This window comes from Ursus americanus, chromosome 20 (genome assembly GCF_024610735.1).
Source record: "Ursus americanus isolate L20-20 chromosome 20, mUrsAme1.1.p, whole genome shotgun sequence".
Classification (NCBI taxonomy): Eukaryota; Metazoa; Chordata; class Mammalia; order Carnivora; family Ursidae; genus Ursus; species Ursus americanus.
Window position 1 is genome coordinate 14,363,619 of NC_142146.1, and position 27,988 is coordinate 14,391,606.

At 44.5% G+C, this 27,988-nt stretch overlaps 1 protein-coding gene across 1 annotated transcript in view; it reads right to left on the reverse strand.

Moving 5' to 3' along the window:
• TGFBR2 (transforming growth factor beta receptor 2) overlaps window positions 1–27,988 on the reverse strand; it is an 89,339-nt gene that overhangs the window by 41,723 nt on the left and 19,628 nt on the right. The window contains exons 2-3 of the mRNA XM_045774488.2: window positions 11,830–11,998; window positions 6,821–7,011 (exon numbers count right to left, since the gene is read on the reverse strand). Of these exons, the coding sequence (XP_045630444.1) occupies window positions 6,821–7,011; window positions 11,830–11,998 (360 nt within the window). The remainder of the gene's footprint in view (window positions 1–6,820; window positions 7,012–11,829; window positions 11,999–27,988) is intronic.

The following is a 27,988-nucleotide window of genomic DNA, read 5'->3' on the forward strand; positions in this document are numbered from 1 at the left end:
GTGTTGGCAAGGAGGTAGAGCAAAGGAAATTTTTTGCACTGTTGGTGCCGATGTACATTGGTGCAGCCACTGGGGAAAAGGGTATGGCGGCTCCTCAAAAAATTAAAAATAGAACTACCATAGGATCCAGCAATCCCACTTCAGAGTAAATATCCAAAGGAAATAAAAACAGGATCTCGAAGATCTATCTGCACTCCCATAGTCGCTGCAGCAGTATCCACAACGGCCAAGATATAGAAACAACCTAAGTGTCCTTGAATGGGTGACTGGATAAAAAAGATATGGAATACACACACACACACACACACACACACACACACACACACACACACACAATGGAGTACTACTCAGCTACGGGAAAGAAGAGAATCCTACCATTCACAACAACATGGATGGACCTTGAGGGCATTAGGCTAAGTCAACTAAGCCAGACAGAGAAAGATAAATACGGCATGATATTACTTATGTGCGGACTCTTTAAAAAAAAAAAAAAAAAAGTCAAACTCATAGAAAGTAGAAAAGTGGTTGCCAGAGGCTGGAAGGTGGGAAAAATAGAGAGAGGTTGACAAAAGGGTACAAACGTTCAGCTATAAGGTGAATAAGGTCAGAAGATCTAATGTAAAACATGGTGAGTGTAGTTGACAATGGCCTTGTATAATCAAAATTTGCTAAGATGTGCTTAAATGTTCTCACACACGCACATAAATATGTGAGGTGACGATGTCATTAACTAGATGAGAGGAATCCCTTCAGAGTGTATGTGCATACTTTTTCTTAAGATTTTATTTGTTTACTTGACAGAGAGAACACAAGCAGGGGGAGCAGGAGAGGGAGAAGCAGGCTTCCCACTGAGCAGGGAGAGCCCAATGCGGGGCTCGATCCCAGCACCCTGCGATCATGACCTGAGCCAAAGGCAGGTGCTTAACTGATTGAGCCACGCAGGTGCCCCTGATGTTTATACTTCAAACATCTTGCAATCGTATTTGCCTATTATACCTCAATAAAGCTTAAAAAAAAAAAAAAGCTAAAACATGATGTCCGAAAAAACTAGAACCCTAAGGGCACCTTGGTGGCTCAGTCAGTGAAGTGTCCAACTCTTGATTTCAGCTCAGGTCATGATCTCAGGGTCGCAGGATCAAGTCCTGCATGGGGCTCCACACTAGGTGGGGAGTCTGCTTTGGATTCTTTCTCTCTCTCTCTTTCTCTCTCTCTGTCCCTCTCCCCTCTCTAAAATAAATGAATGAATCTTAAAAAATAAATAAATAAATATATATATAGCTCTAGGAAACAAGACAACGTATCTGCAAGTGGTTAGCACAGGTGACCAATCCGACTTAGACTCTCCACCAAGGGCAGTGATCGTCACGGCTACTGTTCTAATTATTCTATGAATTTCCACAGCCTGGGCCTTGGACAAGGTGTCAGCTTGCTGGCTCTTCAGTTAAGGAAGGGGCTGGGTCTCTGGCCTTGAAACCAGACTTTTCAAAGTTCAGGACTTGAGTTTAATGCTATTTCCCTTTTCTTGCCAAGCCATGGTGCCTCTCGATTTCTGGAATGAGCAGTTCAGCTCCAAGTCAAGGGGAAAGGTGGGATGGCCAGGGTTCCAGTCATCTGGGAGCTGGAAGTTCCTATACATCACCTTCCCGCTTTCCACATACCCATCTCCAGATGATCATAACAGACAACTAAGGGACAAACTGATTCAGGCAAACTCTTTTTAATGTTACTCTATTACTTGGCCGGGGCTGCCCAGGACTGCCAAACAGCTCCTCGGTAGACCCGATTCAGAACCACGTCTTAAAAGCATTCCTAAATGTCTTCTTGCTTCGGGAAATATTAGGGGACAGTCCCACAGACAAATTAACATAAACATTATCATGGAAACCAAAGAAATGTTACCTAAAAGGTGCTTGATATCTACATGCATCTGCTAGTGAAAGTGTGTGGCGTATATAAAAGAATGACCTTTACTATCACTGTTGGAAGACACCCACATTTCACTGGGGAGTTCTGCTATGCAATACATGAATGGACTGGGTACGGTAATGTTAGCTCATTTCCAAATGACCAGGTTTAAGGCCAAACGTGTGCCTCTTGGGCTGATCAGCTCAGCAAGTCAGCAGCATGAACTTAACAAGACCCATCTCCGGTTCCATGCCCAGCTGGGTGAGTTCACACCAGAGCTTTTCATACTTCAGTCTGCAAAGAAATCACCAAGGACATTGTTAGGGCAGATGCCGGTGTGATAGGTCCAGGAGGCTGCATACATCTTATAAGCTCCCTGGTAAGGCTGCCACTGCTGGTGAGCCAAGACTTTGGGTATGAAAGGGTTTCAGCATTCAGAAGAGTTGAACTCCTCAGCACAGTGCTCCCCTTCCCCAAGGAGGAAGGAGTAAGACAGAAGGCACCTACTGTGTGCTGGCTACAGAGACGGGTTCTCCCAGCATCACCTTCTTTACCCCTGCCCCCCACAGCCAGCCCGGGCCATAGGTCCCACTCTCAGCACTAGGGGGTCGACAGTGGCACGGCCATTCAGTGAGAGGGGCACGTGGCCGAGGCGAGCTTCCTGATGAGAAAAAGAAGAGGGAGTGACTCTCTCTAGCAAGGACAGCGTGATTGCCCTCATCGCTGATCTGAGAGGCACTTGTGAGTCTTTCCAGTTTTATTTAGCTGCCTCCTGCTGTGATTCTGAGTCAAAACAGGAACAAGGTGCCTCATTTGTCATATCATCCGGCGATGTCAGGGATGTGGTTAGCTGTGATTAGAAATCCTAGACTCGACATGCTCCCCTTGCCTCTGCGAAGGCGTGTGCAGGGTGAGGCTCCGACACCCAGCGGGGTCCGAATGCTCTGCCGGCACACCATGGTCGAAACTCAACTACACGAGCTCAGTGCCGGAGCAGACCAAGGCTGCACCGTCCTGTCCACGGCTCACACAAAAGTCCCAAGCCCTGTACAAAGAGCCTGCGTAATACTAGCAGCCAGCGGGGACTCCTCACGCTGGGCTGGGCACGGACGCAAATGCCCTGCATGCATCCATTTAGTCAATCCTGACAATGGCACGACACCCCCACCCTGCCCATTTACTTACACTTCGCACATGAGAGGATGGAAGCAGGGAGACAGCGGGTAACTGGCCCAAGGTGGCAAAGCTAGTAAGTAACGGGGCGGGCCTTTAATGCGGGGAAAGCCATCTGGGGCTCTCACTCTTGACCGATTACATGAGACTGTTTCTCTCTTTCCTGAAACAGCAAAACTCATCTTGCTCAAGGCTCTGCAAAGGAAGGGTCTTTGCTACCCTTGGAAACCGTTGATGGAATGAATACAACTGAGCGGTTGTGTTTGATTCTTAAAGGTTCAGGGGGAGATCAATAACTGCATAATGTCTTTGCAAAGTGGCTATGTCATCTGCAAGTAAACAGAGCAGCTGTTGGCTCGGGGGTCCCTCTTCCCGCATGCTAAGCTCAGTTCTGGAGCCTGACAGGTCTCCTCTGACGAACAGCTGTCACTAGGCCGTCAATAAGGACTAACACAAATACCCGCTCCTATAGCTGGAATCTTGAGGTCTGGGTGAGTCCGGACCCTGACTTCTCAGAATTCTACACACTGCCTTTTGGCAAGAGAGAGGATCCATTCTCTCTCAATGTCAGCTATTACGAATAATAGCACCGAAAATTAAGACCCACATTTAAAAAGAAAATCTCATGGCTCATCTTTTTCCCTTAATTTTTTTAAAATTATTTATTATTTTAGAGAGAGACTGAGATTGGGAGAGGTAGGGGGAGGGAGAGAGAGCATCTCAAGCAGACTCCCCCCGCACGGAGCCCGATGCGGGGCTCAATTCCATGACCCTGAGATGATGACCTGAGCCGAGATCAAGAGTCAGATGCTTAGGCGACTAAGCCACCCAGGCGCCCCTTCTCTTAAATGTTTAAGAAAAATGGAAGACGTAAGTAATTATCATTCACTGTGTTTGCAGATCAGAAATCTGGCAACAAGAACAGAGTACTGTATTAATAAAAATACAGCATAAAACACTTTAGAGGGTTGTGCTTGACATCTTATTTCACTTGGAGTGGAGAAATAAAAATTGCTTCAAGAGATTTCATTCCTCGGTGTAAGGGAGAGAGGGTGGCAATAAGAGGGGAAGTGGGTCCCCAAATATTGCTAATTATGGGGTGTTTTGGTGGGGCAATTATCCCACTGCAGTGAAGGGAGATGTCGAAAAAACAAACATTCCCTGGAGCATTTTAGGAGACTCTGAAGTCATCCAGGCAACCGAGGCGTCAGCTGCGCTGGAGTTCCTGAGCTGTACAATGAGAAACGGACTTTATGCTGATTACCCTGCCTCATAAGGAAAGAAGTAGTCTGATAATGAATAAGAGGGAAAATATAGACACGGGCCCATGATTATCACCTGAGTTGAAATACACTGAAAGTCGAAGTCATGACTATCTTAAGAGCATATATATATATATATATATATATATATATATATATATATATCTCCAACTTGCAGTCCATTTATTAACTTTGGTCCCCTTAGACAAAATAAACTTCCATTGTGGATAAGCCAGTATGCAGAAGGAGAGAAAAGTTTCATGGATGGTAATAAGCTTGTTTGGATATTCTGCTATTAGAGATTAATTCCTTTGGCTTAAACTGGGAGTTATTTGAAAAGGTGAACTACTTGGGGAAAGTTAGCATGTTAAGTCAACATAGCAGGTGTTACCATGCTTTAGTGTGATTTAATACAGTTACATCTTCCCTCCTAACTCAAATTACATAAGAAAAATGAAAGAAATGGAGTATTTAGGATGAGAAAATAGGAGGGAGGAGTGATTTTAGAAAGTGTTGTGCTGACAAGATGAACATGTCTGACTTTGTACACTGAGAAGTTAGCATCGGTAAGGGGCTGGACAAGAAGAGCAGGGAAATGGCAGTAGGTGAAAGACACAGAGAGGGGCGCCTGGGTGGCGCAGCAGTTAAGCGTCTGCCTTTGGCTCAGGGCGTGATCCCAGCCTTATGGGATCAAGCCCCACATCAGGCTCTTCCGCTGGGAGTCTGCTTCTTCCTCTCCCACTCCCCGGGCTTCTGTTCCCTCTCTCACTGGCTGTCTCTATCTCTGTTGAATAAATAAATAAAATCTTAAAAAAAAAAAAAAAGACACAGAGAGGGAAAAAGGTAGGTCAGCAGTGCTGGTGAGCACCAAACACAAAGCCTGAGACATCATTTTCCACGGTTGGGATATACATAGTAGCAGGGACAGTGTGTAAACCCAGAGCTTGTGTTCTAAAAGAACTTTTTACTGACTCAGACCTACTTTGGGCTAAAATAATCTTTCCCGACTCTGAATTTACATTCCTAAAACCAAGAGAATATTATTTTCACTATCTGACTGGCAAAATTAAAAGGCTTATGATCTCCAGTGTTAAGGAAGGGACATGGAAATCCATACACTCAGATTATCTTTGTGGGGAGGAGAGTAATTTAATAGTGGTTATTCAGATTTAAAATGTGTATAACTTTGGGCTCAAAATTTCATTTCTAGAAATGAAATTCAAGTCCTATTTTGCAGAAATATTAGCACAAATGTACAAGACATTTGTACAAAGGTATCCAACGTAGCATTAGGTGGAAACATGGAGACAACTAAATAATCTACCAACAGGGGAATGGGTAAATCAGTCAGAGAAAATAATCCAAACTATGGAATTTCTAGACAATAATTAAGAGGCATGTAGTATATCCACAGGCATTGTCTTGTTTAAAAGGAGGAGTAAAAGTGGTTGGGTGAAAAAAATATTGTCAAATAATATTTACTGTATGATCAACTATTTGCATCGAAAGGTGGATGAGTGTATGAGATGGACGGACAGACAGATGGACAGATGGATGGATGGATACGTGGATTGAAGAAGGGAAGAAGGGAGAGAGGGAGGAAACAGGGAAAGAGAGGAGGTAAGGAGGGATAATATGAATGAATGATAGAGACAAGTATGCACCCAATAAACTATCCATACTGATTATCTATTGGGTCAGGAGTGAGGGGTTGAGGTCCATGGACTTCCATTTAAACATTTTTACAGACTGTTGGACTGTTTGGATTTTTGATAAGGGACATACACTATTTTATAACTGCAAATCACTGAATAGCATCTTAAACTGAAGGAGTCGTGTGTGCCCTCCTTTCAAGCTGAGTGAATCCCTGCACGTCCAAGACGGAGGCTAGCATCGAACCTCGCTTTTCTCTGCCTCCATGGGTAAACCCTGGCTTGTTACTTGCCCTCTGCTCTTCTCTCAGATGGGACCGTGAACAAGTACCCTTCAGACAAATCCCAAGAACAGTACACAAAGCCACTGGAGTTCATTCAAAGTAAGTCTCCCTCCAATATCTAACAGCCTCCTCCAATCTCCAGACCAGCTGTTCTCAAAATTGAGCAGCATCCGAATCACCTGCAGGGCTTGCTCAAACACGGACTGCAGGGCCTGCACCCAGAGTTTCTGCTTCCATAGTCTGGCCTGGGGCCCCAGGTTCTGCGTTGCTGGCAATTTCTCGGGTGCGGCTGCTGCTACTCCAGGGACTGCGTGGAAAACCACCGCTGTCGGTTGAAGGCGAATAATAACGTGGGCCCTATAAGCCAGACTGGCTGTGGGCCAGAACCAACCCTGTCACTCCTGAACCACCTCGTCCTGCCCGGTGACTGGGTTCCTAAACCACAGGGTGTAAGCTGCCTCTCCAGTCCCAGAAGCCGGAGCGTGAGTCCGCGGACAGACACAGAGGAAGCTGGGCTCCTGACCCTCCAGGGAAGAAAACTCACCTTCCGAGAAGATGATGTAGTCATTGCACTCGTCAGAGCTACAGGAACACATAAAGAAAGTCTCGCCCAACACCTTTTTTTCCTTCATAATACACTTTGGAGAAGCAGAATCTTCGAGAACGATTCCGTGGTAGGTGTCCTTGGGGTCATGGCAAAGCGTCTCTAGTGTTATGTTCTCATCATTCTTTCTCCTAGGGTGCAGAGGTTCATGGCAGGGGAGAGAAGAGAAAAAAAGGAGAATGGATAAATACGGCCTCCTGGGCAGAAAAGCAATCTGGACTCTTTTCCTTCCCAAAGCTGTTCGAACAACGGCAGCTGGTTCCTGTTCTGCCACGTTAACAGGTTGTCCTCTAGTCTCCTGTGCTTTTTCTACTCATCCCGCTCTTTCTGTTGTGTATTCTCAAAACCCACTTATGAGTGTAAACATGAAGGCTTTCCCTGGGGGCTGTCCGGCTGGAGAACCTTACACATTACGTCTTAATTAAACCAGGAGACAGGAAGGCATGGTAAACCGGAGCCTGCGAGGTCCTCAGGGTTAAACCTTCCATCCTGAAAACCCTGCCAGGCTCACACGGCATCCCCAGTTTATCTCACAGGATCCGGGTCATGTCTAGCTAAACTGTGCTCCAAGAGCATTCCTGGGAGCGTCGTGGCAGTTCCTCGAGTCTGTTTGCTGGGCCCCAGAGAGCTCCGTGTGGGGGCACATGCCATGTCAGCGGCTGGCTGTGCGGACAGAACGGAACACACTTCCTAGACGAAGCACTGGCAATTTCCCCGACTCACAGAAAGGAACGGAAGGGGGGAAAATGAAAACACATGGGAAAGAACTGCAAGGTTTTCTTCATTTACAGTTCAGTGTAATCTTTTATGCTGTCACGAACGAGTTACTTCTACATTTAGTATCCCTTCACTGCATGTGTCTGAAGCCTAACCCAGCTAAGGGCTCGAGAAGCTCTCATGTGGCATTTCACTGAGGCCGTAGAAAGTGCTCAGTGGGCTCTAGGTTTAGAATATGTTTAAAAATGACATGATAAATGCTCACTATTACAATTGCAAAAGCCAAAACAAAAGGCTGGCATCCGTGGAAAAGGGCATCATTCTCTGCCTCTTTCAGTCTGCTTCTCTCGTAAACTTGCCATCTAGGATGACTCTGTCCAACACCAAAGTTAGTCTGACCTCTCTCCTCCCATCTCTGACCTTTTCAGATACAAAATGCCTGTTGTCTTGAATGGTCCTCTCCGCATCTGGAGGGGAGTCTAGGGAAGGACTAGTCAGGCCTGAATGGCGGCCAGTTTTGCGAACATCATCTTCCCTGGGAAGGATTCTGAGTGCCTGCAGTCGAGGGTCCATTGGCTCCCGCATGCCAGCTCACACTCACCAGCCGCTCCCCCCCCCCAAGTTCACTGTTTGCAGCATGCAAAATGGGAGGCAGGCTGGAAGCAAGAAGCAGGGAAAGCATAGCCTTCCCCTGGAAAACAAGCGAGGCCCCATGCACAGGGAAAGAGTGCCTTTGAGGGCACCGCCACTGGAGTGCTTCATTCCGGACACTAAAGGACAAGTAGGTCAACAAGGGGATAAGAAGAGCAGAAGCGAGGGTGCAGATGGAACAGTCCAACCAGGAATGGAGTCAATGTGGCTGACGTCCGTGCAACCCAGAGCTGGCTCCAGCAGAGAAATGCGTGCCTTTGGTGAAGGAGCTCAAGGGTTCTGGTTCTCGAACTAACACTCCAGCGGGTGCAAAAGGAGCAAGCCCTTGCTAAGTAGGTCTCTACTGGTAAAGGAAGCACCACAATCGGAATCCTTATTCCAGCGTGGCTAGCAGGGAACTGCGTGACACTTGGCATGATGACACAACAAACTATGTATGTTTAAAAATTCACTTCTCCTTAACCACAAAGCTCCTGGGAAGTCTTGGCAAAAATGGCAGCCATGAAACAAGAGCACCTTCCTCCCTGTCTCCACAGTGGGGGGTGTGTGTGTGTGTGTGTGTGTGTGTGTGTGTGTGTTTGCCCAAGGAGGGTTGTTTTCTGGTTTGGGTAACAAAATGAAGGCATGTTGAGTCTTCGGTGTCCCCAGGTAAAAGCACGGTGTCTCTTCCTTATGAAGCTTCTAGAGGCCAAAGAATGGAACGAGGAAGGAACTGTGAGCCCTGAGGAAAGCCGCTCTATAACCACTGGGCAGCTCTTCCAGAGCCTCTTGACTTCCACCCACGCACTGCTTAGAGGACTAAAATTGCAGAGAGGAAATTCAGTTAGAATTTCCTGCGTTCTCCACTCACTCCTATAATAGAGCTCAATGGCAGGCAGGGCCAACTTTGCAAAATATCTTTGGATACGGTTGCGCATAGGAAGGGAAAATACAATGAACCAAATACAGACTTTTTCTTTGTCCTGAAACATTTGCTCTGAGCCATTGAAGAGGTTTGTCACCATCCACTCACAAAAGAACCACGATAATAAAATTAATATTGGTTCCACAAATCCTTGGAAAGAACTTACACATTTGACATGGCATGGGTGCACAGCTGCCATCGGTTTAAATGAACAAACGAATCAGTGAATGAATGACAAGAATGCTAAGACTAATAAAGGCATTGCAATGTACTACCAGGGTAGAGTCTTTCAGTTTCCTCATCTCGCTGTTCGTTTGGGTTCCCTGGAAACAGACCTTAAGGCTGTGTGATTTATGTGCAGAAAGTTTTCGGAGAGGCCCCTGTAAGGGAAGCAGCACCCCACACCATGGGGCTGGAACCACAATGCAGATCACAGCAACCGACTCACTGATCCCTCGGAAGCCGTGAAGCTAAGATGGCCAGTCAGAGCTGTCCTGAAGGAGGTAAAGTGGCCAGCCATTTTGGACCCTGGCATCAACCAGTCATGGGATGCTGGCTGCCTATGGAGGGAGCAAACTTCAGGAGGGGCCCAAAGAGGGAAGAAGCTCTAGTCAGCGGGGGCAGGGGGCGTAGTCCCCTGGAGGGACTCACGGTGATCCCTCAGCAGCTACTGAGAGGGGGAGCACCAAAGAGCTGAGGGGGCATCAGCGAGGTGCGCCATGGCACCTCTCACTTCCCTTTCTCCGTACTGCCATTCCACTCCACAGGAGTACTTATCTTTGCCGAGACAGGTAAAAACAACTTTCAGTGTATTAACTCTTCCTGGTGGGAACAGTGAGGAGACAGGGAGGTTTCCTCTCCCCTACACGCTCACATTTTCTGAGACAGCGAGTAACCTAACGCCTCATTCCAGAGATTGGAATCCCAGAGAGACTTGATTCACATTCAATCATTGGGGTTTGTACGATGGGTCAAGAAAAAAATGTCTTTATTGGATGAGCCTGTTTGGGTTAGCAGAAGTAAGCTCTCATGCCGCAGTGCATATTCAAGCAAAGATGGTCAGCAGAGAACAGAAGCAAAGAAGGAAGCGTTGAGGTCACCCAGTCTGGTGTCTCAATCTTTCTTGCACTAGACTTGATGGGTGGTCCCCCAGCGTCTCCTGAACTTTGACTCCTCAGAGGAGGAAGCCTGCTTTGCTGTTAGGAAACCAGGATTGTGAAAATGTTTAAACTTATACTGAAGTCTGTCCCCTGGTAAATTTTACAGATCCTCTTTCTGCCCTTCAGAATGACACAGAACAAGTTTATTATATTTTCCACTTGAGAGCCCTTCCAGCATCTCTCAACAGAACCCATCCATATCTTCTCTCTACTGGACTCGCTGTGTCAGATTCCATTGGTCATTCCTCACAGCGTAAACTTTCTCAGCCTGCAATCATACTGGCCCCTTTGCCTCTGGACACCATCTCTGTCAAAATCCCTTTTGCAAAAGCATTGCTCAGAATTGGACCTGAATGAAGTTGGCAGGTATGGCAAAGTGTCGCGAAGCTCTTTGCTGTAAACAGTCTGTTAGTGCTTAAGAAACTAGTTCATCGCAGTACGTACGGAAATCCGCAAGCTTTCCAGATCTATCATCAAGGCTAACTATATGTGGTCAAAAGACTTTTTCTCCCAAAGTGCGGGGGATGGGGGAGATTTGGGTTTATATTCTCATTTGCCAACTGGCCAGGAGACACATAGGTTACTTAAAAAAAAAAATTGGCTGATAAATTCAAAACATCAGAATAAGTCTGCAAATGTTATATTTCATTAATGAATTTACACATTTTTATAAAATGGGGGCTCGTTTAATCTCTATTTTCCTTTTATCTCTTGCTCATACTCCCAGTCTGTAACTGTGAAGGAGTCAAAGGATTTGTGAACACCATGTACGTGTGTGTGTGTGTGTGTGTGTGTCTGTTACGGTGGGGGGGATGAGAGGGAGAGGGAAAGGGAGGGAAGGAGAGAGAGAGAGAATATGGAGGTAATATGGGGGGAGGGAAGGAGAGAGAGAGAGAGAATATGGAGGTAATATGGAGGGAGGGAGAGAGACAGAGAGAGACAGAGGGAATATTGAGGGAATGTGGTCTAAGAGAAATGCGCAGTATTGCCCCAAGAAGATGTTGCATGCAGCCTGTGGTGCTGAGTGACCCGGCCAGGGCTTCTGAGTGCACAATGGGTTGTTTTTCTGGATCTCCAAAAAGCTTCCCTTTTTTTGACAAAGACTTTCCTCTTCCAACAGCCCACCTTTCCTCTCCTCTCCTCTCCTTCCACAGAACAAGACTGAGATGGCTCAGAAGAACACGGCTCCTGGTATCACTCTGGGGTACCAAGCAGGTGTCAATTAAGACAACAAGTGGCAAATGTCTCTCTCCTTCATACAAGGATGGGGCCCGAATTTATTGTAAATATTAAAGGTCATCTTATACACTGTCACACGCACATATATATAGATGCACACGCGTGTGTGTGTATCTGAGCGTTAAGAATATCTCTGGAAATTACATGTAATCATTGAAAGAGAGATGGCCTGAAGGAAAGGGATGTGTGAGAGGGCATGGAGACAGCCTTGACTCTGTAGACCACAGCGTGCATCACCTACAAAAGGGGAAAAGGGAGGTTTTCAAAGGCCACCTTACCAGACCGCCAGACAGACTTCATGTGGCTTCTCACAGATAGATGTAATGCTGCAGTTGCTCACGCAGGATTTCTGATTGTCACAGGTGGAAGATCTCACATCGCAAAATTTACACAATTGTGGAAATTTGATGACACCATTGTTGTCGGTGACCATCATGTCATTATTAACTGGGGAGGGAAAAGAAAGACATTAAATCAGTTATCTCCCTGCTAGGCAGCCTGCCGATGAATTCCTGATGATGTTATGCAATTTCAAATCAACCAAAATAATACCTTCACCTCAGAGTAGAATTTCCTTCATGTAGGCAATTGGTAATGAAAGCCATTGCAGGGGGGTGTGGCTGGGGTTGCGGGGGGAGGTCTGAGTAACTTCTTGCTTTTGTCAGTGATTACCGTGAGGCACTCTAAATCCAAACACAATTGTTCAATTGAGAAACATCCATCGGATTTGGTCCACTGCATAGTGCTGGGTGCTAGGAGCACGGAGAACGCTACCTTAAGGAAATTATCACTTAGTTGAGTAGACAGATGAGGAAACAGATGAGGGTAGGGTAACCCAAATAGAGAGAAGCACAGAGAATATGGGATCCTGACAAGAGTCACCACCCAAAGGGGCAGAGACAGGTCACAATGGAGAGGAGCTGTGCAGTGCAGAAGGGTGTTGGCCAACTCAGAGGAGACACTAGGCGAGGCAGGACACTGCCTTCATTCTCTTGACATGCAGAAGAGCTCGAAGGGCCTTCTTTGCAAGAGACTAGTTCTAATTTCGCCCCATTGCCTTGAGGGAAATTACGTGATTAACCAACACTCAGTGTCTCTGAGACAGAATCCCAAACATCGGCGAGGCTCAGCGCACTGGAGTCCTGCAGGTGAGGAAAAGCTGAGTTCCACCCTGAGAGTCTGCTCCCCGCCGCCTCTCTGACGTCATCCCCCACCGCCAACCCATTTACTCCTTACTCATTACCTTTTGGGACACATGGGCCTTCCCTGGAAGAAGCCAAGTTCCTTCCTCCCCAGAACTTTTCACTTGCTATTCCCTTGGTCGCCTTTGTGGTTTCCCGTTAATGTCACCTCCTCAACCCAAAGCAGCCCACAAGTAACTACCACAGGATTCTGTTTGATCTCCTGCACAACTATCTCACTCACTTACTTGCTTATAATCTATCCACCAAAATGCAAGCTCCGCGAGCTTTTGTCTGCCTTGTTTACATGCCAGGTCTCTGGTGCCAAGAAGAGGACCCACTCCATAGAAGGTACCCCAAAGTCTTTGTTGAATGAGTGTACGAATAGTGAATTCACAAGGACTGACTATAAGAAGTTCACATTTGGTTCTTTATACCAAGTGGGAAAGGATATAGAACTTCTTCACTCAGATGGGGAGGGTGGTGATTAGAAATGCAATATTCATTCACAGTCAACCATAACATACTAAAGACAGATCATTCTCAGCAAAACATGTGCTATGTGTTGAGAGACCATTAACAAAGGTGTAACACTGCCTTCCCCATCTTTTTCCTCCAAGAGATCCATTTTTATTGGCAAAAGTGGAAATTGAACGGATGAGTTTGGAGAGTCAAGTGAAGTATGACAAGGCTATGAGGCATTTGGTCCACAAACATGAGCTTAGAGACACTTACAGGCTAGACTAAGAAAGATGATGCACGTAGACCACCTGTAGGAGTGGGCCAGCCACTGGCTATTAGGAAGCTGGGAGGTGTGTTTCTCCCTTGGAAAGGCTTGAGGACAGCCTCCTCATCTCCCTGTGTCAAGTACGCTCCTGACTAAAGCCAGACAAACAACTTCAATGCCCTCCCACGGTCTCTCCCCGTCCTGTGAATTTTTGATATCTGCCATCCACACTTTGCCACGAAACCCTCCTTGACGCTTGGGCATAGCACCTGTTTCCTGGGTCTCTAAAAATACAAACACATATAAATTTGAGATTTGCTTTCTTGTGGTAACATTAAATATAGAAGGTAAAAAAAAAAACAAAAAACCATTCATCCCTCTCAGGCCTCAAGTTCATTTCAGGAAGTGTATTTTTAGGCAACAAACTATTTTGAAATTTGTCTCCCAGACCAAGAGCTCAATGCTAAGCTAAAAATACAGGCCAAAATGCTTTCTGAACTTTGTGTTCAATCTGGGACTAACACAACAATGAATCAATATATATATTTTTCTACAATAGTTAGATTTGGACTATTTGTGAAGCAACTAATTTAACCCTTCAGGTTTCTCTAAAAGACATGGGTAAAACAACAAAAATCTGGGTCATGTTTTGTTTATGTAAATTTTTCTTTCTTTCTTTCTTTCTTTCTTTCTTTCTTTCTTTCTTTCTTTCTTTCTTTCTTTTTTTTTTTTTTTTTTTTTGGTATAGCGTATGTTTCACACAAACATGTATTTGCTGGTTGGGAAGATTTTGTTGATTTTAAATATAAAATCAAGCCTCCATGAAATGGAATTCAGCCTTCTCACATTTTAGGATTTTAGCCTGTACTAGAAGTTACCAACTTTGAGGGCATGTTAGAATCAATCACCTAGGGAGGTTTAAAAAATAATGAGGTCTGAGTCCCACTTCCAGATACACTCATTTAATTATTCTGGATGGTAGCGTGAGCATCAGAATTTTTTGAAGCTGCCCAGATATTCTAACGTGCACCCAAGGCAGAGAACACTGACCTGAAATGAGGTAAAAACAACAGGACTGGCTAGAAAACAAAACACACACACACACACACACACACACACACACACACACACACACACAATTTCTGTGACAGTGAAGGAACAGCCCTTCAATAAATCTAGAAGGAGTTTCCTTGAGAAAAACAGGGCCCGAAAGCCATGTGATGAACCCTTTTACATCTCAGATGGAAAGAAGTCCTTTGCTGGGCTGGCCAATGCCTTTCTTTCTTTCTTTCTTTCTTTCTTTCTTTCTTTCTTTCTTTCTTTCTTTCTTTCTTTCTTTTTTAAAGATTTTTATTTATTTATTTGACAGACAGAGACAGCGAGAGAGGGAACACAAGCAGGGGGAGTGGGAGAGGGAGAAGCAGGCTTCCCACCAAGCAGGGAGCCCAATGCGGGGCTCGATCCCAGGACCCTGGGAACATGACCTGAGCCGAAGGCAGACTCTTAATGGCTGAGCCACCCAGGCGCCCCTGGCCAATGCTTTTCTAACACAAGTTAAGAAGTGTGAGAAAAGCTAGAGGAGTTAGGAGTGAGAGGAGAGAAGTGCCAACAGTGAGTCTGCTGTTGGAAGCCACAGTGGCGGCCACGGACGTGTTGACAAGTATAAGTGGTTTAGATCTGATGCCTACAAAACACAATCAACAGTGAAGACACAAAAGAGGGCCATCGAAAAAGAAAAAAAAAAGAAAAGAATAGAGAAGGGCCACCAAGCTGCACAGCTCTGGGGGCGTCACTCAGACTGCAGTCTGCAAATGGGGCCCCTGGAGACGGGCAGGTGTATGACGCCTGCTGCCTACAGCCAGACCCAGGAAGAGGAGACCTTTGCAATGAACTCTGGGAAAAAGGCAAACAGCCAACTTCACTCCACACTTGGAGTCACAAGCCTGTGGGGGAGGAGACGGCATACAGCGGGAGCTCATACACATTCAACACCTACTGTGTGCCAGTTAAAGTATGCAAGTTATCACATATCACGTCCTAAGTACCCAGTGAGGAGGCCTCATTTTTCTCTCTAATATGGTAAAAGCGACCACCTTGGCAGTGGTCGGCTTGATCAGCTTTTTGTTTTGTTTTGTTTTTGAAAAATGTGAAAGCCTTTACCTAGGGCATATTCACTGTCCTTTCCCCCCTCTCTTCCCCAGCCAGCCGCTCCCTAACTAATTGACCTCAGGAGGCGCCCCACCTTGACAACTCACTTGACAACAAGCCAGTCAGCAGTGGTCAGCCTCTGCTTTAAGCCAGGATTCTCCCTTATGAATACGTGTGTTGGCAGGATAATGTGAAGCGTAAAGGGCAAAGCTACCCTTAAGCCTTGTTGGAGGTCACCTAATTTTGATAAAAAACTCTATGGAGTCACACTAGGGAGAAGGGGCCGAGACACATAACATACAAAGTTTTGCTCCTAATTGCAGAGGGCTGACTTACAGACTCCCTGAAGACCCATAAGCCCCCACTGAAGAATCCAGGAAGTAACCCAGTGTCCTCTAGGGTCACAGATGACACCCTAAGTATATACCACTACTCAGAGTAGGGGTGGAGGGTTCCTGGGGGCAGGAAGGGCGGTGATGGCTATTTACTGTAGGCACGATTACATCTATGCATTCCAATTCACGGGAAAAGAAGTTACCATTGGGACCTCGGCTATCAAACATCTTATGTTTAATAATGTTCGTGAAGCCTAAGTCATGAAGAATAATATATTCACGGATATATGTGAATAGCCAGGGCCAAAGATATGACCGTAAACAGCACAACAAAAGCCATCTAATTAACCCCAGAATAAACCCTAACCAACTTCAAAATTACTTCCAATTCAGGTTAAATTACTCTCCCGCGTCTTTAGTTAATATGTTCTCATATTAAGGCAGTGATTTCAGTGTCTCTAGGCCCTCTGTGCGCAGCTGACCATCCTCGGGGATTTTCTACCCATAACGGGCCAATTAGCTATTCATAATGTCCCCCAGAAACAGGCTCTATTAAGAGTGTCTCTCACCTAGAAAGTCATTCACTAAAGGAAGTGAGCACGGGCAGCTTCTTTCAGCATATGATGGGATCACATGGTACATGATATTTCACTTCTCTTCAAACAAACCCGTGAGTAATATCAAGCCCTTCAGACTAGGGCATGCTGCCTTCCTCATTTTAGGGCACATTTTCCCCAAACTCATTGCCTGGAGACACAAGTTCCAGGTCCTGAGAATATGAATTAAGTCAATGCTTAGCTGTGTCTATTTCTGGAAAAGTACTGCTGTCTCTGAAGGTCAGAGATGAGCAGCCTACTAAGGCTTAGATTTACTGCAGATAACTATAAGGAAATTTGGATACACATTCTTAGTCCGTTATCTTTGGAATGAGATCAACTATTAACTGAACTATTAGGTAAAAATCTCAAGACTCCACAAATAATCTTAAACACTTTGCCAGAAAGGCATTCACGTACCTTTGAGTTCATGCATCTATCTACTGTGATTTAGTGCTGTGTTTTGGGGGGCACCTAAGAATTCATTTATTCTACAAACACCTGTGGCTGTCTTGCTTCGTGCTATATATTTCAGAGCAGGACCACGAACATTGATACAACTACGTGCTGCATCTCAAAGAATAATCCATGGTGACTGGAGAACAGAACTCGGTATGTTTCTCAGCTGTACTTCTCAGATATTAAGAGGGACACAAAGCTTTTGGGAATACATTTAACTCACAGGTGTGGGGTAGTGTATTGGCTCATGCAATAGGGAGGGCTGGCCAGTCTGAAATTTATAGGGCAGGCCAGCAGGCTGGAAACTCGGGCAGGAATGAATGTGGCAGTGTTGGACAGAAATGTCTTCTCGGGGTGGGGGGGGGCACCTTTCTGCTCCCAAGGCCTTCCAACTGATTGGAAGAGGCCCAGTCACATCACTGGGGGTGACTTCCTTTACTTTAAGTCAACTGATTGCAATTGTTAATCACATCTGCAAAGGACCTTCACAGCAACACCCAGGTTAATGTTTGATGGAAGAACTTGGCCCTGTAACCTGGCCAAGGCCTCATTAAACAGCAGTACAGGTAGGAGTTGAGACCATTCCCGGGTGATGTCCATGCTGCTGGTTCATGTGTTAAGTGGGAAGGCGGGGGTGACCCCAGTTTTTGACTGGCCATTATTTCCCTTTCTCCCCTCATGCTGGATCCAGCAAAATTAAATACTATTCCTCACCTTTTTTTACAGGCCTGTCTCATCTTACAGTTCTTTCCATCTGCTTTTCTCTTGAGTCTGGCCTCTTAAACGATCACAGGCCCAGAGGCTCTGATCACCATATGGGCCCAGAATTGAAAGACTTGTTCTCTGAAAGAAGGTTTTTAATTGCAGTTGGCATTTCAGAGTCAGACACTGAGGCAACCATCTGGCAGACAGCCGCCATGGTCTGTGATGCTGGCAACAAACACGCCACGGCCCCCAAGACCAGGTGGGACAAGTGTATGGGCCCGTCACACACGTCCTCCCCTCCAGAACAAAGCAGCAAGTCAGTCAGCCTCAGAGGAGTCCCTTCATGATTCTTCACGAAAGGAAGATATTTCCAAGTGAGTAAAATACTTCGGCCAATTACTATAAGCAAACAAAAAACACCTCGCGATTAAGTCAAAGATACTTCAGGAATATTTTCTTCTCTATGGCATACCTGGAAATTCTAACACAATGTAGTACGTTCTTTCTTAGTTTTAAAAGTGCTTGAACCCTCATTGTCTAAGTAATTACAAACATCTTGAGAGCAGGGGAGGTGGGCTTTCCTTCAAGTGAGGGTCCCACATGATCTCTGGGGCAGCCATCACAGAGTTAACTTGGAGACCAGGGGGAGAGAAATAGAGAGGAGGAGGAGAGAAATAGAGAAAAGCAGCCTGAACACATCAATTCCTCTCTTCATGCAAACGTTCTGTAATAATAACACTTTTGAAAAACCTCCCAAGGATGACCTAATCAATACTCTAAAATCTCTTTTTGAAATGGCTGAAAAATCATTCCAGTCAAAACCTAATAGAAAAGATATTTTCACACCAAAATTGCCTGCCACATGGGCAACAGTTAAGGACTTGTCAAGGGTCTGGGATATTCTCCCCAGAGTAAGAGATTTAAAACACACCTCAGCTTGGTCCCCGCCCCTCCTGCAGCTTACATTCTAGTCGGAGAAGCAGAATCATCAAATGCAAGCTACTTGCCTTTACATGCAAGCAAGAGGTCAGGAAAAGGAGAGAGAGCTGCTACAGGGACACCCAGCTTCAAGGAGGAGCCTGTCCTTGAAGAATGGGTGGCTTTGAGAGGCAGGGGGAGGACAAAATGGGCACTCTGAGCTGAGAACACTGCTCAGACCAGGAGAGGCTGAGCAGAGGAGGCATGCAGACGATCTAGAGACGAGATCTCTGAAGACAGAAAATCACTCAACAAATAGGCTTCTTGCATTTTACAGGGGGGAAGGCTGGGGGCATACGGGTGTTCTGCTGTGTACGCTGGTCGTACGACTGCCTTGACCCCAGTGAGATGCACAAAAGGCCAGGAGAGCTGAGAAGGCAGAGATTAAGTCCCCGCAGAAGCACAAGGGCCAACAACAGAATCTCAGACTTTGTCCGCCTACTCTCATCACAGAAATATTCTACGCAAGAAATGGACTGAATAAACTCAAGGCCTGGTTGAAACACTCAAAAGTCGGGGGCTGGCAAAGAAACTAATGATGCTGGACAGCTGTCAACCATCCTAATAAACTTCACTCAAACATAGGGAACTGTGAATGAATTGGAGAGGAGGGGTGTGTGTGTGTGTGTGTGTGTGTGTGTGTGTGTGTGTGTGTGTGTGTGTGTGTGTTTCCTCCGTCTTTGACTCCTTCAACTGAGGAATTTAGCCTTTTTGGCTAAAATGAGTTGAGTTGCTTACTCTGGATTGCTTTAAGGAAACTGCGTAAACAAACATAGAAATTTGTACTCAGCAAACAAGTAAGTTAAAAGATTAAGGTACATTTCAAAGGGATTCAACCAAAAGGGTACTTTAAATGGAAAACTTGACTGTGTCTTTAAAAGAGGATTTTTAAGATTTGATACGCAAGGAAATTTTTAAAAGCCATATATAGAATAAAACAAGCTGTAGCTGAATGGAAAAGTAATTGGCATTTTCTAGGGACAAACATAAAATAACTGAGCTGGGGTTTCAATTGCAAACTTCTCAGTTGAACACTCCCCAGCCCCTAGAGCTCCAAATAGCTCCCAATATGCACACTCTGTTTTCTTGCTTAGCCCTGAATTTCTTGGATCGCTGAGGATGAAGTGCAGCTTGAGTTCTCCCAACACTTGCTGAATTTGCTTTCTGTTTTTGGGGATATATGTCCCAGAATCAGGTCACATATCAGGTGACAAAACCCAAACATTTGAAATGACTCTTGCAGATGGAAATATCTATATTATTGCCAAAGGCAGTATTTCAGAATACTAGCATTTTTGCCATATTCAAAGAGCTGAAACACTTTTAGCTCTCTCAATTACCCTCCTTCGTCTTTAATAGGGATCTAGTACAAAAACAGCCCTCAGAAAGCTGGGCAGGGGTGAGCAGTCGGCAACAAATACCACCGTCCGTACGTGACAATTTTAGTTTATCATTGAGAGAGCTGATTTTCACAGTGTGTTTATCTGGCAAATCTTCACTGTAGAGACTTCGAGATGAGCCAACACTGGGAGCATGCAGGGGCTGGAGCCGAGGAGAAGAGGAAACAAGTTGAAAAAATTTAGCCACATCAATACAAATGGGATACTACACCAAGCTAAGAAGTACAATTTGGCACTATTTCACATACTGTCAAAATAATCACTGTTTTTCTGCTGGGAAATGCTTGAAGTTGGTACTTTATGTAAAATAATTGAGTAAACTCAAAAAAAGTAACTGAGAAAACAATTCTGAGTTGATACAACTTGAATGGTATACTGTGGCAACCAGCAAAAGGACCGAGATTATTGCAAGTAAATATGATTAACTAACTCCTTGGTGGCAGTTGAAACAGCGCTGGTAAATAGCCTGATAGAGGCAAGATAATGAGCACACGATTTACGGAGTGCTATCGCATTCCAATTCAGCTCAAATAATTTGTTACCAGAAAAATTAGCCGACATAAACCAACATGCGTTACGTGTCTGCTCTGCGAGTGGCCTCACATTCAACTGTGACGGCAAGGGTGGATACTATAAGACGTAACCCTTTTTCCCCAAGATGCTGACGCTCTTGCAGGGAACCAAAAGAAAAAAAAATGTACAAAAATGATTTTTATCAAAAGAATCTTGGAAGCGGAGAGGCTCGTCATGAAGATGTGCTTTTTAATGAAGTTATTCATTTAAGATTTAAACAATACTTTATCTCGCAGTGCTGAGGCAAAGTAATGCCAAATTCCAAAACTAATAGAAAATCTGGGAAGTTTTGTTTTTTTTTTTTAAGGTAAAAGATATTAGAGAATCAGAAAAATAGGCACTTGAGATGAGCCGTTTGCTTCCACGAAGCAAGGCATTTGGCCTGCATATCAATTTCCTGCGAGATCGGGATTTTCATTTAGAAATTTCTCTGCAGAGGCTTTCTCCCCTTCTCTTCACAATGTGCTGCAGCATCCTGGTGCATGCTTGGTGCCCGAGAGGTTTTTCAATTACAGTTGTATTAAGTATGTGAAAATACTGGTCAAAGCAGATGATTCCCATATTCCCGCCCTGGAAAAAGGCGGGGAATAGAAGAGCACTCAGGCGAAGTACTTCTTTAAGGGGTATTGTCCCAGAGGCTTGGTTTCTGACCACTAAGTAACCTGGGAGGGGACGAGGCTGGGAGACACTGGAACAGGGACTGCATGAGCCATGTACAGTCCCCAGATGTGCTCTGTTTGGCCTAAACTTTTTTCTTTTGAACATGTGACCCAAGTTTGGAAATGAGGAAATTTCACATGAAAAGCTAGATTTCCAACTTCAGTTAAGAAAATAAAAAGAAGTGGCAGCATTAGCCTACAGGGTCCCCTGACAACAGTCTGCAGTCTGCTGGCAAGGAGCGGTGGGCCCTTCAGGCGACACAAGGACCCGTATGTTTGCACTCCCTGCTACTCCCTCGCGTCTCCTATCCCCTGTCCGGCCCCTGTGGCCACCTGAATTTTTACCATTAGTGATTCTTTAACATGTCCATTCAGTTCTCTCTTCCAGTATTGGAAGTTTAACCGGAGTGCAAAAATTCATGTATAACTCTCTAATATGGATATTTTCCAATATGTATTTGATTCACTAATGTGGACACTCACATTTCAGTTCAAGGAAAAGGAAAATTTTCTACCTTAGATATCAGATCTACATGGGATAATAATAATAGTAATAATAATAGTTATTTCTACACCATTTATTGAATCCAGACCAAATGCCTAGTCCAATATCAAGTGTTGTGACGATCATTTCATTTACTCATCATGACCACCCTGTGATTTTGTCATCGCCATTTTATCGATGGGGAAATTAAGGGTCAAAGAGGTGAAATAACTACCGAGGTCAATGAGAGACAGCTAATGAGAAACAAAGCCACGGGTCACAAGAAAACCCTCAGCCCTCCTGATACTAGCAGTGCATAGCCATCCCCACGGTGAAGGTTCCCCAGCAGAACTTTATGTTCCCTCCAACAGGAGGCAAAGACACGGGAGTGTAGCCAGAAGGAGTTGGGAGAGGGGGGCATGTGGGGACGGGGGAGCAGCACGTTTCTTAGAAAAGAGCTTTGGTTCCTTGTAATTATTTCACTTATTTGGGGCGCAGGTAGCTTGGTGAAGTCCAACGGTTTTAAAGTCAAAGACTTTGGAGTTCATGTTCTGCTGTTAATTAGAGCCGTGGGACCTGAGGCAAACCACTTAATTTCTTGGAAGCCCCATTTCTTGATCTTTGAAACGGTACTTTCTAGGGTCAGGATGAAGACAGAGCATGCTTGAAGTTCATGTGAAAATCATCTGGACAATAAAAAGTGCCACACAAGTACTCTGGTTAGAAAAGGAACACGGGTGGCGCCTGGGTGGCTCAGTCATTAAGCGTCTGCCTTCGCCTCAGAGCGTGATCCCGGCGTTCTGGGATCGAGCCCCGCATCAGGCTCCTCCCCTGGGAGCCTGCTTCTTCCTCTCCCACTCCCCCTGCTTATGTTCCCTTTCTGGCTGTCTCTCTCTCTCAAATGAATAAATAAAATCTTAAAAAAAAAAAAAAAAGAAAAGTAACATGGCATGCAACGCTCTCTCACAAAAGAAAATTATAGGAAAGGCATGACAAGATAATTAAGAGTTTGGTAGAGCTATTCCTACTCATCAACAGAATGCAGCAGTTTGATGACTTCCACAAAATATTTCAGGAAATTTGAGTAAATAGGCGAACTGAAATATAGTAACTTTCTGTTACCACCACACTCCAAAGCTTTCAAAGAGATATAATGGAATCAACCACTATGATATTCAAGTTCCCAAGAGTGCCCGGGGTCTTTAAACACCCTTCTAGAGCCACATCAGCTGGCTTAAAATATTGTTGATAACCAGCTTAGGTCTGCAAATAGGCAGTAACTTGAGGATCGAGTTCGATTTTCGAATCTTCTGCTGACTCTTGCACAACATTGACCAGGGAGAGCTGATCCGCCTTGGCTTTGAGGCGCCTCGTGTGTTATTTGGCAACATGCTAATAAAATTAGTGAGTTTGACAAGCAGAGATGGGGAGGCACCGAGGCGCCTGAAGATTATGGAATTCTAAAATGTTGAAATGAAGTTATGTTTGGCCTTCTTGCTCATGGAAATAAAACCAGTACAATGTGATTCGCAGCTGATGAGAAAGTCGGAGAAGAATCTGAGCAACAATTGGACTAGATTTTTAAGGATCTAGTTAAGAAGCGTTCTGTGCCATTCGGATATATGGAAAGCAATATTCCTTAATCTCTTCTCCTTGAAGCCATTTACTCATGTAAAAATTAATTATGTGATATTGCCATACAATTTCTACTGGAGGAGAATTCACGCTGGGTAAAGAAGAAGCAGCCTACAGCAGAGAAGGCTCTGGATGAACCGTGAGCTGCCTCGGGGTTCTGCGGGAAGCTACTCAACCACTCTCTGTGTCCATCCTCTGACCAGTCAAACAGGTGGGCTGAACATGACGATCTTCAAGTCCCTTTCATTTTGGAAAATACTCACAATTCAACCCCCAAAAGTCAAGAGAGCGGAATTGTCCAAACATGCCTAGCATTGACCTTGAAGCCCCGGTTCAACAGGATGAGATGCTATGTCTCAGCTCATAAGAAAAATGGCTTCAGGACTATCAAGCAGTCTGATTTAAGTGTTGTTTTCCCTACTCATCGAGAAGCCCACTCTTTGCAACTTTGGGAGGTTCACATCCGCTGTTAACACTCAGGTTTGAACCTGATCACTGCCGCTGATCTATCTTGCAAGAAACAAATATTCATGCATCCTGAGTTTGGAAGGAAGGAAAATTATGTCAGATGACAAAGGATCACTTTCCACTCAGCCCTTGGAGGCATTTCCTCTAATTTTATGGGGGATGTGGAGGAAATTCTGGTTTAGAGCACAGACATTCACTTTAGCAGTTTAAAAAAAACAACCTCTAGCATTAGAAACATCTCTGTTTACTCTGAACCCAATTCTGGGCTCAGCTTGAACGATAAGTAATAATAACATGTATGATTGTACAAAAACATCCTATTACTTGATCTATACCTTGATTATGTCTGACAAGTAACTGTGGAAGATTAGCATTATTGCTTCCATTGTACAGAAGAGGGAAGTGTTTAAAATAACTTGCTGAGGTTGGCCGACAGCAGGCTGTAAGACCATCACCTGTCTTGTTCCAAGGTGGATAGCCTCGGCCCAGGGTCTGTACCAAATAGGGGCTCAATAAATGTTGAATTAAAAGCCAAAAATTCAAAATCGAGCTCCTTCTACGATGCCATCTATTTAAGGCTGATTTTCCCTGAAGTAAAAATTAAGGCGAAGAAATAGTCAATTTTAAGGAAATAAAAGTAAAAACCACTCCTGGTATAGTTTTAGCATATTAAAACTGCGATCTACTTCTAAAAGAATTTGGGGAGACTTTTAACTGACTAGTAGCAGCCAAACTACCCTTGCCTAGTTGGCATAAGAAAACTAAAAGGCACATTCAGATTCACGTTGGTTTCTAAGATAACACCAAATACTTTGAAACCTCCCCTTCATGTTTTTCAAGCAGAGGAAGTGAAATAAAAAAGAAACACTTTTTAAGCATTGTGAAGCCTTCAAGAAGGGACAACAAAGGGTAGGAAATTTGAAATGAAATCTGAGAATCTGCCCTTAAACTGGGCAACTTTGCTTGTTTTCTCACAGCGCAGTTGGATGAGAAAGTGTGAGGCGGATTTATGCCTTTCCTGGGCATTACTCATCGCTGTCATGACCTTAATGTTATTTGCAGTAAACAGCAGAAAGCGCTCTTGTAAGGCAGAGGAGCTGCCATTTGTGAGATGCTATCCTCCACTGAGTAAAAAGTCAACCGCCTTCCATGCCGTGATAATCTCACTGAAATTGGTGAGAAGAGAGAATTTACATGAGGATGGTGCTTTCATTGTCAACAGGCCATGGATGAGTCAAGATAGACTCCAGTAGTCATTCCAAAACAGAAAATATGAGCCACACCCACAGCTCTTGCATTGCCTTGTTCTAGCCACTGAGTACTGGAATACAGTGGGCTCCTTCCATCTCTGGGAACAGCCATATTTGCATACGAAAATAACATTCATTACTAGGGCTAAGTGAGGAATAAGTAACTACCTTCGAAATGTTCTGAATTGTCTTTGGGAGGTCAAAATGACAATACCTTCTAGTTCTTCAGAAGACTTTTTGTACAAACTCTCACAGGCAGAGAACTTCTGCCCCTTGGATTTGCCCCCCCACTCAAATAATCTGATTCATTCAATCTCCCCAGTGCTGGAATCTACCTAGTGCTGGAGTGAGAGCTGAGACGTGTTAAAATGCTGCATGGCCCTTGTGGTGACCAAGAAAGCACATTTGGACTACATTGCACGGTCTCTCATCCATTTTAATCTAACCTTTTTACCAACAGCAATGGGGTTGCAGACTGGCTCCGTGTCTTGAGGAGTCCAATGTAAAAATGTGTATCTATAAATGTAAAAAAAAAAAAGACAAGTAAAGATGAGAGACCATGGGGATGTGGAGAGGGTGTGAAGAGGTAACAAGCACACTCTGGTTTTAGGACATTTGGACTTGCTATTCCCTCCAACTAGAATATTCTTACCTCAGATAGATGCCTTCTCCAGATAAGATTATGACAACCCTTTCTACAATTACATTCATCATCAGTCTCTGCCCCCTCACCCTGCCCTTATCATCCCCTACGTATTAGTAGAATCCTGTTTGCTAGCTTGAGCACAATGGACTTTGTTTAGCTCACTACTATACTCTAGAATCTTCAACGTTGCCTGGCACGTGCTAGTTGGCACACGATAAACACTTGTTTCCAGTTTTCCATTTCCCTCTGTCCTGGGATGCCAAGTTTCATAGCCCTTCGTTAGGTTCCTAGAGAAAACGTCTGCCTTTCTGACAAATTCTTACTTGTAAAAAAACAAATAATAGGGGCGCCTGGGTGGCTCAGTCGTTAAGCATCTGCCTTCAGCTCAGGGCGTGATCCCAGAGTCCTGGGATCGAGCCCCGCATCGCGCTCCCTGCTCTGCTGGGAGCCTGCTTCTTCCTCTCCCACTCCCTCTGCTTGTGTTCCCTCTCTCGCTGGCTGTCTCTCTCTCTGTCAAATAAATAAATAAAATCTTAAAAAAAAAAACAAACAAAAAAAAACAAATAAAACAAATAATAATGCATATTTGCAGTTGTTGGACAAGGAATAAAGATATGCCCCCAGAGGAAATAGGACAATAGAAAAAAAAAAAGGCATGTTGAACCCAGGTGCGGAGAGTGTGAACAGTCTGTGCAGCGTCTAACAAAATAAAAATAAAAAGCTCAAGTTTCCGTGAATCAAAATTAGCAGTATAAAGAAGTCAGTTCAGAAGCGAGGAGAGTTTCTTTCCTGAGAGGGGCTGGTTCCCAAAGGTAGAAGAACACGGGGCACTCAAGAGAAGGTGCTTCTGTCAAGGCACATTGTTCTGAAGCCAAGGGTCTGGCGCTGCACTGTGTGATATGTGTAATATGTAATATGTGTAATATGGTAGCCAGAAGTACACATGGCTTTCTAAATTTAAATAACGTAATTAGTAAACATAAACAACTAAAGTAAAATAAAATCACATATTCAGTTTCAAGTAACACTAGCCATTTTCAAGTGCTTAGGAGCCACGTGTCACCAGAAGAGATTTAGAACATTTCCGTCACAGTAGAATGTTCTATTGGGCAACACTGATCTGAAGAAATCCTAAAAGACCTGGGCTCCTCAGCTTCCAGGGAGCTCTGAAATCAGAAGCTAGAAAGGACACGGAAGGAGAAATAGGACAGAGCCAGAATAGAAGTCCCATGGGAAAGAGACTTGCCTACTGGCTTGAATGGCCTTTGTAATTAACGTTCCATCCTGACTTCTTAAGGGATGCGTGATGTAGGAACTGACTGTAGTATTTATTGCTGAGGTAGGGACAGAAGACAATTAGGGACTAGGACTAGAGTTCCCCAGTAAACCCATAAACCATGAGTGGCAGCAACAGAAGTTTCCAGAAGTGAGAAGAATGGACCAAACTCGGTTTGCAACAAGCTGAAACCTGTGGGGGCTCAAGTCAGCTGGCACTGCAAATCCCTGTGCTGAAGATAAAAGACTGTTTAAAAAAAAAAAAAAGTGAGGCTCATCTGACTCCGAAGGTACCCAGTAATTCTTATTAAGCCCCATTTCAATGACTGAAACCTAATGCAGAGCCGAGGCACACAGATTAAGTTTCCAGTCAAAGCCTACATAAGCCTAAAGCAAGGAAATCAGCATTTTAGAAAAAAATACTGGCTTCTCTTCCAAGATTTTCTGGAGGGTTTAAGTCAAGGCATGTCAAGTAAGGGTGAGTTTCTAGAAGAACATAGTAGAGAGATGACCCACCGATGGGGAAGAGAATTTATTCACAGGGGAAAATCCCGATGCCCTCAGGGAAAGCCACTTTGCTAGACTCTTCTGAGAGAAGCTAAATCTAATTAAAAGCATTCCTCCAGGGCAAGTTCTCTCCTTGGAGACTTCTACCTGCCTCTTTAACTTCTCTTTAGCCAATATTTCCAGGAGAAGTTTGAATGTTTTATAATCCCTAGTGCTCCATGGGCATCGACTTTAGGCATATTTTTTTTTCTTGCAAGACAATACTATTTTTACATCCCTTTTAAGATTAAAACTAAAAACACAGATGATAAAAGAGGCCTGGCTGGATCCTCCCAGAACAAAGTATTATAATTAAAGTGTACTACTGAAGACTATTTCCATAAACATTAGAATACCATGTGTCCGGGACAG